General features: G+C 48.0%; 1 protein-coding gene across 1 annotated transcript; it reads left to right on the forward strand.

Annotated features, from left to right (window-relative positions):
• Window positions 1–35: 35 nt before the first annotated feature.
• On the forward strand, window positions 36–17,344 carry DCLRE1C (DNA cross-link repair 1C). Its single transcript, XM_038741416.1, has 14 exons — window positions 36–154; window positions 3,457–3,508; window positions 4,799–4,883; window positions 6,575–6,634; window positions 7,681–7,736; window positions 8,484–8,585; window positions 9,760–9,832; window positions 10,166–10,306; window positions 11,417–11,518; window positions 12,788–12,924; window positions 13,824–13,878; window positions 14,195–14,283; window positions 15,501–15,598; window positions 15,917–17,344. The coding sequence occupies exons 1-14, from the start codon at window positions 46–48 to the stop codon at window positions 16,858–16,860; spliced, it is 2,103 nt and encodes a 700-aa protein (XP_038597344.1). The 5' UTR covers window positions 36–45; the 3' UTR covers window positions 16,861–17,344.
• Window positions 17,345–18,932: the final 1,588 nt, after the last annotated feature.

An 18,932-nucleotide genomic window follows, 5' to 3' on the forward strand; every position in this document is an offset into this window, starting at 1 on the left:
TGCGGGGGCCTCGCTCGCTCGTCCGTCCGCCCGCCCGCCGTCGCCATGAGCTCGTTCCTGGGCCAGATGTCGGAGTACCCGACCCTGGCCATCGACCGCTTCGACCGGGAGAACCTGTCCGCCAGGGCCTACTTCCTCTCCCACTGCCACAAGGGTGAGGGGCCGCCGGGGCGGGACGGATCCATCATCATCATCAATCGTATTTATTGAGCGCTTACTATGTGCAGAGCACTGGACTAAGCGCTTGGGAAGTCCAAGTTGGCAACACATAGAGACGGTCCTTACCCAACAGCGGGCTCACAGTCTAAAAGGGGGAGACAGAGAACAAAACCAAACATACTAACAAAATAAAATAAATAAATAAATAGAGTAATAAATATGTACAAACATATATCCATATGTACAGGTGCTGTGGGGAAGGGAAGGAGGTAAGATGGGGGGGGGGGATGGAGAGGGGGACGAGGGGGAGAGGAAGGAAGGGGCTCAGTCTGGGAAGGCCTGGAAGATCCCCCCACATCTTACCTCCTTCCCTTCCCCACAGCACCTGTATATATGTTTGTACATATTTATTACTCTATCTATTTATTTTACTTGTACCTATCTATTCTATTTATTTTATTTTGTTAGTATGTTTGGTTTTGTTCTCTGTCTCCCCCTTTTAGACTGTGAGCCCACTGATGGGTAGGGATTTGTACTTCCCAAGCGCTTAGTCCAGTGCTCCGCACATAGTAAGCGCTCAATAAATACGATTGATGATGATGATGATGATGATGATGATCCCGGGCTCGGGAGGCGGAGGGCCTGGCAGCCGGGGGACCTCGGGCCTGTCACTTCGCTTCTCCGGGCCTCGGTGGCCTCATCTCTAAAATGGGGATAATAACAATAGTAATGTTGGCATATGTGTTTGTACATATTTATTACTCTATTTATTTATTTTACTTGTACTTATCCATTCTATTTATTTTATTTTGTTAGTATGTTTGGTTTTGTTCTCTGTCTCCCCCTTTTAGACTGTGAGCCCACTGATGGGTAGGGACTGTCTCTATAGGTTGCCAGTTTGTGCTTCCCAAGCGTTTAGTACAGGGCTCTGCACATAGTAAGCGCTCAATAAATACGATTGATGATGATGATGATGATGATGATCCCGGGCTCGGGAGGCGGAGGGCCTGGCAGCCGGGGGACCTCGGGCCTGTCACTTCGCTTCTCCGGGCCTCGGTGGCCTCATCTCTAAAATGGGGATAATAACAATAATAATGTTGGCATATATGTTTGTACATATTTATTACTCTATTTATTTATTTTACTTGTACCTATCTATTCTATTTATTTTATTTTGTTAGTCTGTTTGGTTTTGTTCTCTGTCTCCCCCTCAGACTGTGAGCCCGCTGTTGGGTAGGGACTGTCTCTATCTGTTGCCAATTTGTACTTCCCAAGCGCTTAGTCCAGTGCTCTGCACACAGTAAGCGCTCAATGAATATGATTGATGATGATGATGTTGGGCCGGGGTCCCCACGAGCAGCAGCAACAGCCCCGGCTCGGGAGGCGGAGGGCCTGGCAGCCGGGGGACCTCGGGCCTGTCACTTTGCTTCTCCGGGCCTCAGTGGCCTCATCTCTAAAATGGGGATAAGAACAATAATAATGTTGGCATTTGTTAAGCCCTCAAGGCCCTACTGAGAGCTCATCTCCTCCAGGAGGCCTTCCCAGACTGAGCCCCTTCCTTCCTCTCCCCCTCGTCCCCCTCTCCATCCCCCCCCATCTTACCTCCTTCCCCTCCCCACAGGACCTGTATATATGTATATATGTTTGTACGTATTTATTACTCTATTTATTTTCCTTGTACTTGTCAGCTGTGTGACTTTGGGCAACTCACTTCGCTTCTCTGGGCCTCAGTTACCTCCTCTGTAAAATGGGGATTAAGACCGTGAGCCCCACGTGGGGTAACCTGGTCACCTTGTAAATTCCCCAGCGCTTAGAACAGTGCTTTGCACATAGTAAGCGCTTGATAAATGCCATCATTATTATTAATATTACAAGTTGGCCACATAGTAAGCTTGGTACATAGTACCGGCACAGGCTGGGACGGCTGACCTGCCCCCCAGCTGTGGGGAGACGAGTTGAGGCCGCCCCCCTTTTTGCGGGGAGCCATCGGGCTGCTGTCAGACCCTCCTTCTCTCCAGGGTTTGCAGCGGAGATAGGGGAGGCTGCAAGTCAGGGCTTGGAGAGGGCATGAGAAGTTGAGAAAGCACACCAATCAAGCAGTAGTATGTATACAGCGCTTCCTCTGTGCAGAGCACTGTGCTAAGCACCTTGGAGAGCTGTCCAGAGTCTGGGGGTAGGGTGGGGAGGGGAGACAGGGTGTTGCAGGTCAGTGCTTAGAGAGGGCATGAGAAGTCGAGATAGCACATCAATCAAGCAACAGTACGTATACAGTACTTCCTGTGTACTAAACACTTCGGAGAGCTGTCCGGAGATTGCGGTGGAGAGGGGGCTGCAGGTCAGTGCTTGAAGAAAGGATGAGAGGTTCAAAGAAGCGTGTCAGTCAAGCAATAGTATGTATAGAGCGCTTTCTCTGTGCAGAGCACTGTACTAAGCGCTTCAGAGAGTGCAGAGCAACAGAGTGGGTAGACACGTTCCCTGTGCACGAGCAGATGTTTCTCAGAAATGTTATTTTTTGCCATTGGCGAATGGAAGGGGTTTGAGAGCACACCTTTTTTTTTTTTTTACCACAATCTGTAATTTGTTTTAGTGTCTGTCTCAATCAATCAATCAATCGTATTTATTGAGCACTTACTGTGTGCAGAGCACTGTACTAAGTGCTTGGGAAGTACAAGTTGGCAACATATAGAGACAGTCCCTACTCAACAGTGGGCTTACAGTCTTAAAGGGGGAGACAGAGAACAAAACCAAACTCACTACTCTGAAATAATAATAATAATAATAATAATGGCATTTATTAAGCACTTACTATGTGCAAAGCACTGTTCTAAGCGCTGGGGAGGTTACAAGGTGATCAGGTTGTCCCATGGGGGCCTCACAGTCTTAATCCCCATTTGACAGATGAGGGAACTGAGGCATAGAGAAGTTGTGACTTGCCCAAAGTCACACAGCCGACAATCCTTGAGGACAGGAATCCTTTGTACAGTGCTCCAAACGGAGACAGTGCTCAGTAAATACTATTAACTGAGTGATTTGCTGCCCCAAAACCTGTTGAAGGTAAAGGAAAGGGCCCATTCATGAAAACTTTATTATAAACTGATGATAGTTGAACATTCGTGGCATCTCAGCAGTCCCAACTACAAGATGTTTATGTTTTATCAAGTGGCAAGATGGATCAGTCTAGGCTTATATGTTCTTTTGGGTAGCTCTGTTTGCTAGCCTGGGTTTACTTGGGGAGCTGTGGGTTTCCCTGACAGCTCTGCAGATAACCTTTGTGATGCTGTATCCATTTGTTTGTAGACCACATGAAAGGTCTGAGAGCCCCTTCCTTGAAAAGGCGACTGGAGTGCAGGTAATGGGTTTTATTTTCTGATGTTTTCCGTCTAAGCTGTTCCCCTTTGAAAAGACAGCGATTGTTGGCTAGATCACTCTCCAAGGAGTGGAGAAAAGCATTGCCCTCATCCACACCTGAGTTCAGATTTTTCCCAGCAGCAGTAATTCATACTGGAGATTCACATTATTCTCTAGTTCTGTGACCTACTCTAGGACTGGTCTCACTCTAAGAGGCTCATTTGAAAGGGAGTCACTTAAATTTGCTAGCAAAATGATTAGCAAGTACAAGATCTAGTTTACAATATACGTTGCTACTCCAGTATATTTAAAGGAAGCAACCGTTCAGATCATTGTGTCTAGTTTGTATCCCAACTAAATCCAGAGCAAGATATCAGCTAATAATATTGACATTGGAAAGGGAATAGTTTGGCTAAACTCCTGGTTCTCTGTCATGTTCCACTGTATTAGCCCGTGTTGTTGAAGCTGTGATGCTTTACCAAAAGTCTATTTTGTATTGAGAATGCCACAGCACGCCTTTACAATAGTTTTGGAAGACTGTGGTGGCCACTATCGTAGCGGTCACTGTGACCACCGTAATGACTAGACTCTGAGCCATAAGGAGCCTGAAATTCTGCTCCCCTAGCCACAGTTCCCTAAACAGATCTTTGTTTTTATTTTGTATATTTGTCTGTGTCTTTATGTTGTCTTTAGTGGTTTGTTTCATCTCTCCTTATATGTCTGTTGCCCTAAAAGATTTAGACAGTGAATCCCGTGAGGGCCAGTGATTGGGTCTTATTCCCTCTTGTGTATTCTTTCCCAGCACTTAGTACAGTGCTCTGCATTCAGTAAGCACTTAATAAATACCATTTCTATTCTTACTAATGCAAAGCTGGGGTTGCAACAGCTGTTTTAGGGGTGGGAAAAGGACTAACCAAAAACTTTGGCCCAGGGCCCCTTGACCTTGCTGGTGTCGCACAGACTATTCAGTGGAGTAATAATGCATGACTGTCTGTTGAGCTGGTGATTACAAGTCCCAGGCAGTTCGGGGGGCAGTAGCCCAGGTATGTGAGGGAGTAGGCCCAAACTCACTGGGTGCATTTACAGCTGGGCCACCGAGCCCCCAGATTTCAGATCCGTGTTGGCCTCGGGGTGAGAGAGGACAGCTAGGGGCCAGACAAGCCCAGTCCTTCCAGGTTTGATTGAATTGTGAAGAGAGAAAGCCTCAGGAAATCCTCTGATCCAAAGCCAGATTATTTCACGGGGCATGTTTTGAAATCACTCTTGACCCTTTTTTTTCCTTTCTCCTCAGTTTGAAGGTTTATCTCTACTGCTCCCCCGTCACCAAAGAGCTGTTGCTAACTAGCCCGAGGTACCGTTTCTGGGAGCATCGAATTGTAAGTTTCCATCTTGGTTTAATGGCGGTACCATTTTTCAAGTGTGTCTATTCCCTTTTGAACATTGGGTTTGGGTGACGTCTTGAAAGCGTTCAAAACTCCCGCTTCAAAAGGGCAGTCGTAGACCTGTGAATTTCCTTTTCCTGTTAGATTTATTTCCCACAAACTTTTACTCTTTAGAGAGTGAGGAGGAGGAGGGAGGGAGGGGGCTTCCCCTCTCCCTTAGCCCAAAGTCACTTCACTTGGGCCTTGCTATCTACACAGCTAGAGAAACTTCTTTTATTAACAGCTGTGAAAAATGTCCAAGTGGTATGAATTACTTCTTCAAGCAATTCCTAATGTTTGGGAGCATGGGGTAGAAGTCGGCCAAATTTCCGTACCTTTTCCCCCTTCTCCCAAACTTCTCAATCTCAGGGAGGTAATCAAAAAAACAATCCTTCTCCTTATTTATATGTGAGAGATGGGGGCGCATATTCCACAGGGGAAGACTTGGCATCAGAGACCTTCGACCCCAAATAATTGGTTTGGTGCACCATTGCTTCGTTCAGGTTAGAGAATGGTTTTAGCCTTCCTTGCAAGGACCTGTCCCCGGCTCCTGCGTGGCTTTTCAGAATGTGTGCCCTGCTCCTGAAAGGGAACCCTTGATCAAGCAAAAGTAGCCCCCTCCCTGCCCCGCAAATGTTTCCCTGGAGATCAACACTCAGGGAGCAGCCACACTCGTGGCTACTCTTTGGAATCGGATGGGGAAGGGAAGATAATGATAATAATGACTGTGTTATTTTGTGCTTACTACGTGCACTTTACTAAGCGCTGGGGTAGATACAAGATGATCAGGTCCCACATGAGGCTTGCAGTCAAAGTAGGAGGGAGAACAGGTATTGAATCCCCATTTTGCAGATGAGGGGCTTGAGGCACAGGGAAGTTAAGTGATTTGCCCAAGGTCACATAACAGACAGGTGGCAGAGGCCATGCTAGGGATGGGGTCTTTTCCTGGACCGTTCCAGATTGGCTGACGGGGCGACAAAGCCACGAGTGAACCCAGGGCCAACCAGGCCACTCACCGAATCAAACCAGGGATGCTTATGGCTTTCATTCCTTCTTTTCCCCCTTAAGAATTACCACACAAAAAGCATGAAACCTTAGGGCAGAGATCAGAAGTCCCTTAAGGGCTATCCTGTTGTATCTTACTCTCCCAAACAGTTAAATATAATGCTCTGCACACAATAAGGGGTCAGCAGATACCATTGATAGATTGATTACCAAATAACTTCAAGTTCACAAAAACTCAGGTTACTCTATACTTGTTGTGTACTTAGACAAAACAGCTGCTTCCAACCCTGCAACAGCTCATAGCTAGAGGCACCCTTTGGGAAGAACTGGCCCTAATTCCCTTGGGATGTTTTACGCTAAACCCAGAATGAAAACCTGCATTCTAAAAGATCTATAGGGTTAGCTTGGTTTCGTCAAGGGTTTATCTTCTTTAGCTGCTGTGCATTGTGCTTCAACGTTTTAGCAATTTTCACTGTATCTGAAACGGGAAATTTCTCCCCAGTATCACCCCTTGACGTCCTTGAACTTGGAATTCTTCCTTCAGTCATCAAAATGAGTTTGAGGTGTCTTTGAACTTCAGAGCAATGTAGTCATGAAAACGTGCTATTTGGTATAATAATTTTATCTTTTGGTTTCAATAGATTTCCCTTGAAGTTGAAACACCTACTCAGATTTCTTTAACTGATGAAGCAACTGGTGAGGTAACCAGCTATTTTAATGATTGTTTGAGTACTGCATCGATTACTAATCCACTATTATGGTGTTTGTTAAGTGTTTCTTATGTGTCAAGTACAGTATAGTTGGATCAGACACAGCCCCTATCCCACATAGGGCTCACAGTCCAAGGGGGAGTGAGAACAGGTATGTCATTCCCATTTTACAGATGAGAAAATGTCTGACCCGATTGCCTTGTATCTTCCCCAGTGCTTAGTATGGTACTTAATACATATAAGCATTTAAAAATACCACAATTATTGTTATTATACGTGTTAATAAAACTGAGGCACAGAAAAGTTACTTGTTCAAAGCCATACAGAAGGCAAGTGGCAGAGCTGGGGTTAGAACTGAGATCTCCTCAATCCCAATCCAGTGCTCTCTCCGCTAGGCCATCCTGCTTCCAAGCTGATGACTCTTCGGAGCTCAGCAGCCTCTGTGTTTGTGCTTAGAAGTTTTTTTTTTCCTTTTTGGCACGAAGACTCCCTTTTGGTTTGAAAGACATTTGCTTCCAGTACATTTCAGAGGTCATTGATGTAGTGAAGAGTGAGCTATCCGGTATGTCTTTGAAGGAACTTGCTGCTTAGAGAGATGAAAGTCTTTAAAACCAAGATTGCTTGGATCAAGATTGATGTAGTTACGGCTTCTCAGTAATTGGAAGGAAATCTTGAATTTCGTGGGCTGTCCCTGGCTCAGCGTTTTTCTGCCTTACTACCTTTGACGTGGTTGACCGGGCATGTGTGGGAGGGTTTCAGCTTGAAACCGAAGTATCTCTCATCAGACTGGGTGATGTCCTCCTGCTCGTTCTCTTAAAGATTGGTCTCCTCGTTTCCTCAGATGCTTCCTTAGGGATGGCCCAGAGGGATGAGTTACTGGGGTGAGGGGTACAAGGAGTCCCGTAGGCAGCGCTTAGGAGTTCGAGAGGTCGAGGAAGGTAAGGCCAATGCACCGCTGGGATCTTGCCAACACACTATTTTCAGCTCTGCTTCTCAGCCAGGACCGCGGGTTTCCTTCAGCTATTTTCTCTTTTCAGAAGGACGAGATTCTGGTGACTCTCCTACCAGCTGGTCACTGCCCGGGATCTGTCATGTAGGTTGCTCCAATTCATCTGGGGTTCTGCAATATCATGATTTCCTTCTACCAGGAAATTCTGTATTATTATCCCAATCCATCAGTGGTATTTATTGAGCGCTTACTCAGTGCAGAACACTATACTAAGGACTTGGGAGGGTAGCCCATTGCCGGGTAGGGACCGTCTCTAGATGTTGCCAACTTGTACTTCCCAATCGCTTAGTACAGTGCTCTGCACACAGTAAGCGCTCAATAAATACGATTGAATGAGTGAATACAATACAACAGAATTGGCAGACATGTTCTCTGCCCATAATGAAGTTACACTCTAGAGGGGAACCGGTATTTCACCCCATCCTGCAAGTGAGGAGACTGAGGCACAGAGAAAAAGTGACTTGCCCATGATTCACATAGCAGAAATCGTCAGGACTGGAAGTTCTGCAGTTCCGGTCTTCAGTCTCTTCACTTATGTGCAAGGCTTTGGGCAGATTGGTCCACAGAGATGAGCGGTCTCCATAAAATTTGGGGACGCTTATAATGCTTTAGAGGAATATGATCATCCCTCCTTGTTACAGTTGTGAATCGCTCTGCCTGCATGCATTCAGGTCCGCCTGTGGGAGTCCTGGGAAGGCCTGCCTCTGGCACCACCCTCTCCTGGCCTGCCCACCAAACGCGAAAAAGTGGTTGCCCTGTCACTTAGTCTAACAGCATCACTAGGATTTCCTTTCGAGTTGCCAAAGTGACTAAAGGGGCGTCTCTTTGCAGGTTTTTGTTTCAAGGTAACGGTGGCACGGTGCTGTACACAGGGGACTTCAGACTGGCCAAAGGAGAAGCTGCCAGGATGGAACTCTTGCACTCTGGGAGCAGGTGTGGGGCCGGAGGGCGCGAGGTTGAGGGGTTCACGTTAGCTGGGGGTGAGGCAGAGGGGTGTGTGTGTTCTGTGCGCGCACCATCTCACAACAGATCCTTCCCTCACGGTTTCACTATCCTAGGGTTTTGTCAGTGTGACTAGCGCAGGGCTGATCAGAAATCACTCTTAATCCTTTTGCCTCCGCGATCATTTGCAGAAGAGTTTGACTGGGGAGGAGAAAAAGAAAATCATTTGAGGCCGGGGGCTATGCAGGGCCTTCTTAAGCACTTTCCCTAAATAGTTCTAAAGTAGCAGTCAAAAGCAAGTAACAGGTATCCAATACTGGGCTCTTAAAGCCTCGGGTTCCTAGCTCAGTAACTATGCGGGTCTCACGTGGTAAACTTTCCTTGGGCAATTCCTTCTAAGAAACAAGCTGCCAAGCTCTGAACAGCGGGTTGGGAAAGACATGAAGAAGCTCCTAGCCCACTGTCTGCTGTTTGTTGTGGGGAGTAGTACAGGGATGAACAATTTTGTTCTAGGAAAATTGAACAAAATTGAATGAACTAGCAAAACCACTTTCATCTCCTCCACTCTGGAAGAAATTGCTCCTCCAAGACCTCCAGGTCTTTCTGTATCAACAGCCGTAATGTTTCCATAGCAGTCTTCTTCAGAAGAAAGTGGAGATTTTGAAACCCAGAGTAAACTGAATGCAGGGCGTTTGGAGATTGTCGCTTGTTCATTAGCCTCTAGCTGGGGCCGAGAGGGAGATCTGGGGTCCTGAGGTCCACTCTAGACTGTAAGCTCATTGTGGGCAGGGAATGTGTCTGCCAACTCTCTTGTACTCTTCAAGTGCTTAGTACCGTGCTCTGTGCACAGTCAGCGCTCAGTAAATACCATTGATTGAGCGGGTCTCTGACTCTTAGACTGTCGAATCTCCCTCTCAGCCTTCCTCTCGGTCCCGCTGTTTCTGGATCGGAGGGAGGCAAGAGGGTAAGATTTTTAAAACCACGTCTGTGCGACGCTTTTATTAAACAGTGAGAATGTTGCTCTCTGAAGCTAACTTTTTCCCAGAGCCTATCCCAATCACATATTGACTAGCCCTTAGATGTTAACATTTCTCAAAATCACCACTAAAAAATACCTAGTGGGACTGGGCTCCGGCCATTGTAACTGGGAGCATTTCTCTTTCAGAGTGAAAGACATCCAGAGTGTGTATTTAGACACCACTTTCTGTGACCCAAAGTATTATCAGATTCCGAGTCGGGTGAGTTCCTCTGAGGGGGCAGTGCTTATTAGCCGGGAACAGAAGCCATCTCGAAAGTGGGAAGAACAAAACAGAGTCTTAGAGACTCTGCAGAGCCAGAAGAAATCTCATCTTTGGACATGTATGGGCATTGATCTTAACTTTGTGGTTCCTTAACCTTTAACAGTGGGTCTTCCTCTGCCCATTTAGGAAATCAAAGGGTAAATGATGGGGCTTACGATATTCTGAAGATAGTAATAATAATGATGGTATTTGTTAAGCGCTTACTTGGTGCGAAGCACTGTTCTAAGCGCTGAACAGATACTGACTGTGTTCACGTTTCCTTTTTTTCAGGAGGAGTGTCTGCATGGCATATCAGAGTTGGTACGAAGTTGGATCACCCTGAGCCCCTACCATGTGGTGTGGCTGAACTGCAAAGCAGCCTATGGGTATGAGTACTTATTCACAAATCTCAGCGAGGAATTTGGAGCTCAGGTAACTCTCTCTTTCCCTGCTTTCCTTTTAATGGTAGCAATAATGATGATGGTATATGTTAAACACTTCCTATGTGTTACAGCACTGTGCTAAGTGCTGGGATAGAATCAGATCATCAGCTCAGACCCACTCCATGTCCCACTTGGAGCTCACAGTCTAAGAGGTGGGGAGAGGCAGGTATCTTCTTCCCATTTCACAGATGAAGAAACTGAGACCCAGAGAGTTAAGTGGCTTTCCCAAGGTCATTACAACAGGCCAGTGGTAGAACTAGGATGAGAACCTGGGTCTCCTGACTCTGTCCTATGCTCTTTCCTCTAGACCTTGCTAGCTCTTAGTGAGGCCATTCCCTAGGTTAGAACTAGGTGAATTGCTTGCCTGGATTTTCAAGAGTCTTTGTTATGCAGTGTTCCCCAGTGGTGAAGTGAACTTCCTTATTCAGGGCACACCTGGCATGCTGTTGGGGGAAAAGAATCCCTTGGGCAATAGCAGAACAAGGGGATGTTTGGAAAAGTGCCCTCAGGAGGATCTCTTGAGACTTCGTAGATTTAAGGATGCTTGTTTCTGTGTCCTCATGGCTCAGGATGCACCATACCCCACTGTTTCCCCCTGAAGAGTGGGTACCTTTCCCTCCCCCACCTCTCAAATTTCATGGTCTGATTTACCCGTGGATTCAGGCAGTGGTTATTTTTAGGCCTCAGTTCTCCCCCTAAAGTACATCCAGTGTTTGTTTTGAGCAGTATCATACAAGGAGCTCTCAATTACCTGCCGATGGAGGGCAAGGATTGGGTGGAGAATTGGAAACCTCAGTTCATTTAGGAACCCCATTTTAGCTGCTCTGATCCAGTCTTTGCACAACTGGAGAGGGACTGGTTTTTGACTGTTGTCCTTCCCTTTCCCACCACTCCCGGTGGGGTGCAGTCGAGCAGAGAAATGACTACGGGGGTGGGATGGAGAAAGAGGAAAATCAGCAAAGTGCATAAAGAGGGAGAATGGGCTCCCAACCTCATGTGCTCTGCCCCAACCTCCTTCTCCCCCGATGGAGGCTTGGTTCCACGTGGTGCCTGAGGCGCTTTGGAGAGTTGACTTTAGAAACTCGACTGTTTTTTGCAGGTGCACGTGAACAAACTGGACATGTTTAGAAACATGCCTGATATCCTTCATCACATCACAACAGATCGCGGCTCTCAGATCCACGCTTGTCGGCATCCAAGGGTGCGTATCTACCGGGTGTTTTCTTGTCGCGCTCTGTGCCCATGTGCGCGATGATTAGGACATCAAACAGACGGGGACGGTGCCTAGCTGGATTCCCTGATGTGTCCACCCACCCCCACGGGATCGACGCCCTCAGTAGCAGAGGTCACTGTACCGGAAAGGTCTCTGCAGCCCTGGAGTACAGATGGGTTAGAGAGGGGGACTGAGAGGGAGCAGAGTGGTTACAGAAAGCTGAGGGGGGCAGGGGTGGCTCAACCGGGGAATGCCGGCCACCCCAGTGTCCCCGGACCATAGAAAGGTGGGGAGCCAGGTGGCAGAACCCCAAATTCTGCCCTGGGGTCACAGTGGGTCTCTGACTCTAGTCAGGCTGGCCTCCACAGACCCCTACAGGGCCCCTGGGCCTTGAATGGGATCGCTCTGGAAACAGATCAGCTGCTGGCAAATGAATGAAGCTAGAGGAACAACAGTCAATCAGTGGTATTTGAGCTCTCATTATGTGCAGAGCACTTGGGACAGCACAATACAGTAGAGTTGGGAGATGCGATTCCTGCCCACAAGTTGCTTACAGTCTACGGGGGGAGACAGACAAAATAAAATACAGATAAGGGGAAATTACAGCAGAGTATAAGGCTGTGGACATGAGTGCTGGGAGGCTGGTATGAGTATTGAAGTACTTAAGGGTTACGCAGCCAAGTCCATAGTCGATGGTGAGGGGAGGGTAGATGGGGGGAAAGGAGGGGCTTAGTCGGGGAAGGCCTCTTGGAGATGTGATTTTAGGAGGGTTTTGAAGGTGGATAGTGTGGCGGAATGTCAGATTCGAAGGGAAGAGAGATCCGGGCCTGAAAGATGACATGGGGGAGGGATCGACAGAGGAATAGATGAGATCGAGGTAGTAGGTTGGCAGTTAGAGAAGTGGAGCGGGTGATAGTAGGAGTTCAGCAAGGTGGGGTAGGAGGGGGAGAGTTGACTGACTGCCTTGAAAGTGTTGGTGAGGAGTTACCGTTTGATGTGAGTGGAGCTTCAGGGCCTGGGGAGGGGCGGTGCTCGAAAGGACCATTGGGCAAGTAGGTCCACGGTGAAATCACGTCCAGTACCGAGAGTCGAGACCAGATTTGTCCAGAACCGAGATGTGGCGTCAAGAATGGTTCTGCGCACTGAAAGAGCCCGATGGTCATCGGGGCCTTAATCTGGTTTTACTGGGGCCAAACGATGCATCCAAATTGTAGCATTTTATCCATCTTTTGTCCCTACTTTATCCGTCTTATTTAGGCTGAAGAATTTTTTCGATGGAACAGATTGCCTTGTGGAATGACTTCTAAAGACGGAACTCCCCTGCAGGTGATCAGCATTAAACCATCCACCATGTGGTTTGGCGAGAGGACCAGAAAAACAAATGTGATTGTGAGGTAAGGAAAAACGTTGAAAAACGTGAAAAACGTGAAAAACGTTGCTCCCAACGGGGATTGGCTGGTTTGGTAGCATGTACCTGGGGAGGGGCTCGGGGAGTTATAAGGTCTCAAATAGAAGTAGTTGTTATGGTATTTAAGCACTTTGAGACAGGACAGAGACAGGATAATCATCATCCAACCCCACAGCATCTATGTACATATCTTCAAATTATATATTATAAATTATTCACATTAATGACTGTCTCCCCCTCTAGACTGTAAACTCACTGTGGGCAGGGGACATGTCTGCTCATCCTACCATGCTGTACCCTCCCAAGCGCTTAGTACAGGGCTGTGCACATAGTAAGTGCTCAATAAATACCATTGATTGATAATCAGATGCAGTTCCTGTCCCAATCCAAGGTGGGGAGAGCAGATAGTTTACCCTCATTTTATAGATGAGAAAACTGAGGCACAGAGAAGTTGTTGGCCCACTTTTAAGCCAGTCCAGGCTGGCTCTTCCCCTAACGTCGTCCAATTCCAGCATCCTTCACGGGGTCTGGTGGGGCTGCCACCCAGTCCTTTCGACCACGGATAAAGGTCCTGGAGTAATGGCTGAGCCAATAGAATAAAACCACAAGAGGTTTTTTCCCCATTTGAGGTTGCGGGGTTTTTGTGGAGTTGGCTAGTTGGGAGCGGCCAAGGTCTGCACACTGCTTCCCTGCTTCTTCTGCATAAGCACTTTCCTTCAAGGAACCTCGGGAGCCTGCCGACCTGCTTTTCAAAGCCTGACGATAACATCAATTAAGCAATAATATCTGAACACTCTGTTTTGTGTGCAGAATAAGCAGTACACAGAATGCTCGAGGAACTGGGATTCCTCACAGATAACAGTTCCTCTCCTGCGTGTTTTTTAGGACTGGAGAGAGTTCCTACAGGGCTTGCTTTTCGTTCCATTCCTCCTACAGTGAGGTGAGTAGAAGTTGTTGGCTAATGGCTGTACAGGGAGGTGGGGGGGTCCCTGGGAACTATTGCGGCCTTTCCCAGGCTGTAGCAGCGCAGTGGGCTTCTCTGAAGAAATATGTCAGCGGTGTCCGGGCGGAGTCTCTGCTCTCAAGTGCTTCATCCTACACCCCACTGAAAACGAGGCTGACGGATGCGTTCATAAAATGACTGAAGATGAGGCAGGAGAGAGATGCCCTTGTTGGGAAGCAATGCTTGCCACTTGAGGTGGGGAGTTGGAAACACACAGCCGATTAACTGTCGTCTTTTTTTCCCTTCCTCTCAGATTTTGGATTTCTTGAGTTATATCCGGCCCGTGAATGCGCACCCCAATGTCATTCCCATGGGAGCGACTATGGATAAAGTTGTCGAAATGTAAGTAAGGGTTATCTGTCCATCAGTGGTATTTATTAAGCACTTACTGTGGGCAGAGCACTTGTAGTAAGCGCTTGGGAGAGAACAATACAAGAGGGTCTGTGGACACATCCCCTGCCCACAGGGAGCTTACAGTCGACGATGGTCAGACATTGTGTCCGCCGACCCGGCTGTCCTGGATTCCAGACCTAAGCCAGGGCTCGGCCCATCATCTGACCAAGCGGGGGCCCATTTTGGGTCATTCCTGTAGTAGTGTTACTAGTAGTAGTAGTGCTGCTTTTCTTCTGCCTCAACCCAGTACCACCCCCATCTCTTTCCTTATTGATGGATTTTCTTAAGGGTGAAAACTTAATTCCCCCTCCTTCTCTCCATCCTCCATGAACCCCTCTGTGAAGGGATTCTTGCCTAGTGCGGTTCACTCCTGATCCCTTGCCAGAGGTGACTCAGGCAGCAGCGTTTAGAAGGTACGGCAGCATTCTCACCAGCTGACTCTTAAGATATGGTCGCTTCTCATCAGCACAGTTTGTGCACATTTGAGAGGGATAGGGCATGTTGACTCTGTGTGTGTGTGTACACACTTATTGAGGGGGCCTGTGGACTGGGGGTGGACTGGTTTGGGGGGAGAATGGAAGGTGGCAGATTTGGGGGTGCTGATATTGAGGGATGCTACAGTAGCAGTGGTCCCAGGGTGGATTTGGCAAAATGTCCTTGCTTTTCAAGATTTTCTGCGCTCTTCTGGCCCTACACCTCAGTTGGTGCCCTTTGTTTCTTCTAAGATAGCTGCCTAGCTCTCTTCCTGCCTCTTCCTTTTCCTGCTCACCTCTTTCCCCAATCCCTCTTTCCAAACCCTCTGCAAGTCAGCTCAGGAAGCTCCTTGTGGGCAGGGAACGTGTCTACCAACTCTGGCGTATTGTACCTCTCCCACGTACTTAGTACAGCCCTCTGCACACAGCTAAGTATTCAGTAAATATTATTGATACTCTAATTCCCCACGTTTTTAATAGTTATTTCCCTCTAGTCACCTTAGTACCCCTAATCAGACTAATTCACTTCTAATGTGCCTACCGATTTTCTCATTTTATCAATCTGTGTGCCTTCTCCCCCCATACTAAAAGCAGGCCTCTCCAGGCTGGGAATCACCTCTTTTTTTACTGGTCCTATGTGCTCCCAATCAGGGGCTTTTACAAAAGCAGGAAACCTTCTCTTGCTCTGTTCAGTTTAAAGCCATTGTGCCGGGCCTCTGGTAGACACGATGAGCCGAAGTACAAACCTCTTGGAGTGCTGAAAAGAGCAAGAACCTGGGATGACGATTCAGGTAAGGGAATGTGTCCGGGCCCGCGGGTGGGCCGGTGGGAGCCCTGGCTTCTCATCAGTGGATTGGAGAGTGGACGATGGGGCCTGTGATTGACAACGAGGCCGGCAGCCGTGTCCTTCTCTCTGCCTCAGTGCAAGCATTGGCCAGCCCCCTCCCAGGTGGTAGGGGAAACCGGGCCCTGCCCTTAAGGAGTTAGAGGAGACAAGCCAGGCTCTGTCACGGCCCCTCTCAGGTCCTAGACAGCCAGTAAAGAAACCCGAGGGGCCGTGGAGATGCCCGCCTTTCTCTTCCTATATGACCGCCCTTCCTCCTTGGCAGAGGAGGAGCGAGAAGATGACCTGTTTGACGACACACCGCTGATGCCGTTGCGGCACAAGGTGGCCCTCCCTCAGCGAGCCCCGGCCCCCTCCCCGAAGGCCGCGCGGGGAAGCCATCGCTGGAGTGAACGCGGCCGGAGTGGCAAGGCCAACTCCACACCAACCGCCCTCCCGGAGAACTGCATGGACTGCGAGGAATCCAACAGCGAAGAGGATGAGGAGGAGGCCAGCGACCCCACCATCCTCTCCGGGGACCGGGCGAAAGCCCCCGATTCGGAACAGCCCTTGCCAGGAGAGAACGGAGGCGGCGAGCCGATTCGGGCCCCGGAGCCGGTAGCGGACGGGCCCCAGTGGGGGGTCTTCTTTAAAAAAACAGCCGAAGCCACAGATGAGGGCTCCGCCTCCTTCCCCGGCTCCAGCGAGGCAGGTGGTTCCCAGTCCCCCCGGCTCTTCAGTGATTCAGATGGGGAGTCCACCCACATCTCTTCCCAGGACTCCTCTCAGTCCACCCACATCTCCGAAATGGGAAGCCAAGGCTGGGACAGCCAGTCAGACACCGTCCTGCTTTCGTCCCAAGAAAGACAGGCCGGCGGGGAGACTTCCTCCATCCACAGAGGGGGCTGTAAAACAAGGACCCCGGAGCCCCCCGCCGCTCACCGCTCGGACCAACCCCAACCTTGTCTGAAAGGGATTCCCGCCGATTTGAAAAGCAGAGACCCAGGCAGGCCATCTGCTAGAGGAGGCTGCGAGAAACACCCACCCGAAGAGAAAAGGAGCAGGAATCCCAGCACTAACGCGGATTCTCAGAGCTCCTCGGACTTTGACATTCCCTCGACCCCCGACGCCGAGCTCCCCAAACCGGAACACTTACGACCTCTCTATGAGAAGCTGGCCGAGGGGGAAGCTATCGTGGTTGAGAGAAAGCCCCGGACGGCCAATCTTTAAGCAGATTTGAATTACATTTCTTTTCTTTTTCCATTTTAAAAACCAAAAAAAACCAAGTTGACATAAAATTCAGGTTGAAAAGCCCAGTTTAAAGCTGTCCACATTTCAGGACAAGTGAGCAAAATGACCTGTTTGTATTTAAGGGAACGTAAGGACGTGACCTGATCGGCAGTGAAAACGTGGGACTGAGGAAGACTACTCTGGGAAAATAACTGGAGATCCACAGAAAAAGGCGGCCAGTTAGAAAATCAGTATCAAGTTGGTTTACCTTCGTGAATCAATCAATGGTATTTATTGGGTGCAGAGGACTATTAAAACACATGGGAGAGTCTGATAAAATAGAGTTGGTAGACAAGATCCTAAATAATGTCCTCATTCAGCATTTAAACCATTTTGTACAAGAATCTTTAAATATGAAGGTTGTTCAATAGTAAACTGTTTTCAATTTTGCATAAATCACCCTGCTTGGAAGTTTTTGAACACTGCATAAGGATGGTGATTGATCCCTGGAGGGCATTTCAATGTTTTGCAAGTGGAACGTAGGTAATGATCTGTCAGGGCCTAAAACCACCTTGTTTAAAGTATTTCATACCTGCCTATTGCCCAGTCCGTGTCAGAAGACCTGGGTTCTAATTCTGCTCCACACATTTTTTTTAAAAAATTAAATGGTATTTGTTAAGTGCTTACTGTAGGCCAGGCACTGTATTAAGTACAGGGATAGAAGCAAATTAATCAGGTCGGACACAGTCCATGACCCACATGGGGCTCCCGGTGTACAGGAGATGGAGAACAGGTATTGAACCCCCATTTTACAGGCAAGGTAACTGAGGCCCGGAGAGGTGAAGTGACTTGCCCAAGGTCACACAACAAATGGTGGAGCTTTTGACTTCCAGCCCCATGCTCTATCCACTAGTTCATGCTGCTTCTCAGTGTTCTCAAGTGCTTCTCACTTGCTTGCCATGCAACCTTAGGCATGTCAGTTAACTTCTCTGTGCCGTGGTTTCCTTGCCTGTAAAATGGGGGTTCAATACTTGTTCTCCATCCCCTTTAGACGGTGAGCCCCATGTGGGCAGAAAGGGTGTTCAAGCTGCTTATTTTGTATCTACCCTAGCGCTCGGTATAGTGCTTGACACTTAGTGAATGCTTAAATACTGCAATTATATCTGCATTTTCTAGAGGAGCACAGAGCTATAGCAAAACTACTTGCTCCCCACCTACTTTCACAAAGGCACCCACGGTAAGCCTTGAGTGAACTCAAATTTTAGGAGTAGCTATTTCTTGATTATTGGGGGAAAAAAAAACCCCAATACTGCTTAATTTAAATCATCTGGCCTGCTTGGAAGTAAACTTGTAAGGACATATCACATACAGCTATGCAAGGGCAGATGGAAAATGTTGGTTTTTAATATCACTGTACAGCATGCAGTTAACTAAGTTCTTCAGGAGAGGTAGGCGAAATGTATTTTTATACCACAGGGCAAGGCGCCAAGTCTTCACAGGGCCAAGTTTTATTCCTTGAAAAGTGAAGGGGCAAACCTAACTAAGCAGCTAACATGAGCCCATCTTGGCCTGTCTAGATAAAAGAAGTATTCCTAGAATGACACGGAGCTAACGGCATTAGAAATGTCACCCCAAGCCAAGCTGGTATCACATTTTCCATAGCAACAGTGAGCATTTCAAGTTTTCCCAGCCTCCGGGGAACCCAGTAGGCTGACAGTAGAGTGAGGTGAGGATTTACAATAGGAGTTACAATCAGACAAAATTTGGGGGCCTCTCAGGAGGCAGTGCCTTTCACAAGAACGTGGAAAAAGCATCATGTTTCCACTACCTCATTTGAACGCTTTTAGTCCTCGTTCGCTAGGCTTCAAGCAAATCTGGTTTAGGTGGCTGCCAGCCTATGGGAAGGCCATTAAGAAACATGTATTCATCAATATTTTAAAAAAAGAAATCACAAGGCTGGCCTGTGTATTAGGCCACATGTCGCTAGGTGAATAAAACCATTTCTCCACCTTGCCAGAGTATTCTTAGACGATGTCAGTTAGAGTTCTTTAATGGCATTTGTTATGCTCTTA

This window comes from Tachyglossus aculeatus (assembly GCF_015852505.1).
Source record: "Tachyglossus aculeatus isolate mTacAcu1 chromosome 12 unlocalized genomic scaffold, mTacAcu1.pri SUPER_6_unloc_1, whole genome shotgun sequence".
Taxonomy (NCBI): domain Eukaryota; kingdom Metazoa; phylum Chordata; class Mammalia; order Monotremata; family Tachyglossidae; genus Tachyglossus; species Tachyglossus aculeatus.

What these genes read in the sequence shown, in the direction of transcription:
- DCLRE1C (XM_038741416.1), top strand. Translation starts at nt 46, where the DNA reads ATGAGCTCGTTCCTGGGCCAGATGTCGGAGTACCCGACCCTGGCCATC. An exon ending in ACGCTTGTCGGCATCCAAGG is followed by an intron (nt 11,519 to 12,787) that starts GTGCGTATCTAC and finishes CGTCTTATTTAG; the next exon opens with GCTGAAGAATTTTTTCGATG. An exon ending in AACCTGGGATGACGATTCAG is followed by an intron (nt 15,599 to 15,916) that starts GTAAGGGAATGT and finishes CCTCCTTGGCAG; the next exon opens with AGGAGGAGCGAGAAGATGAC.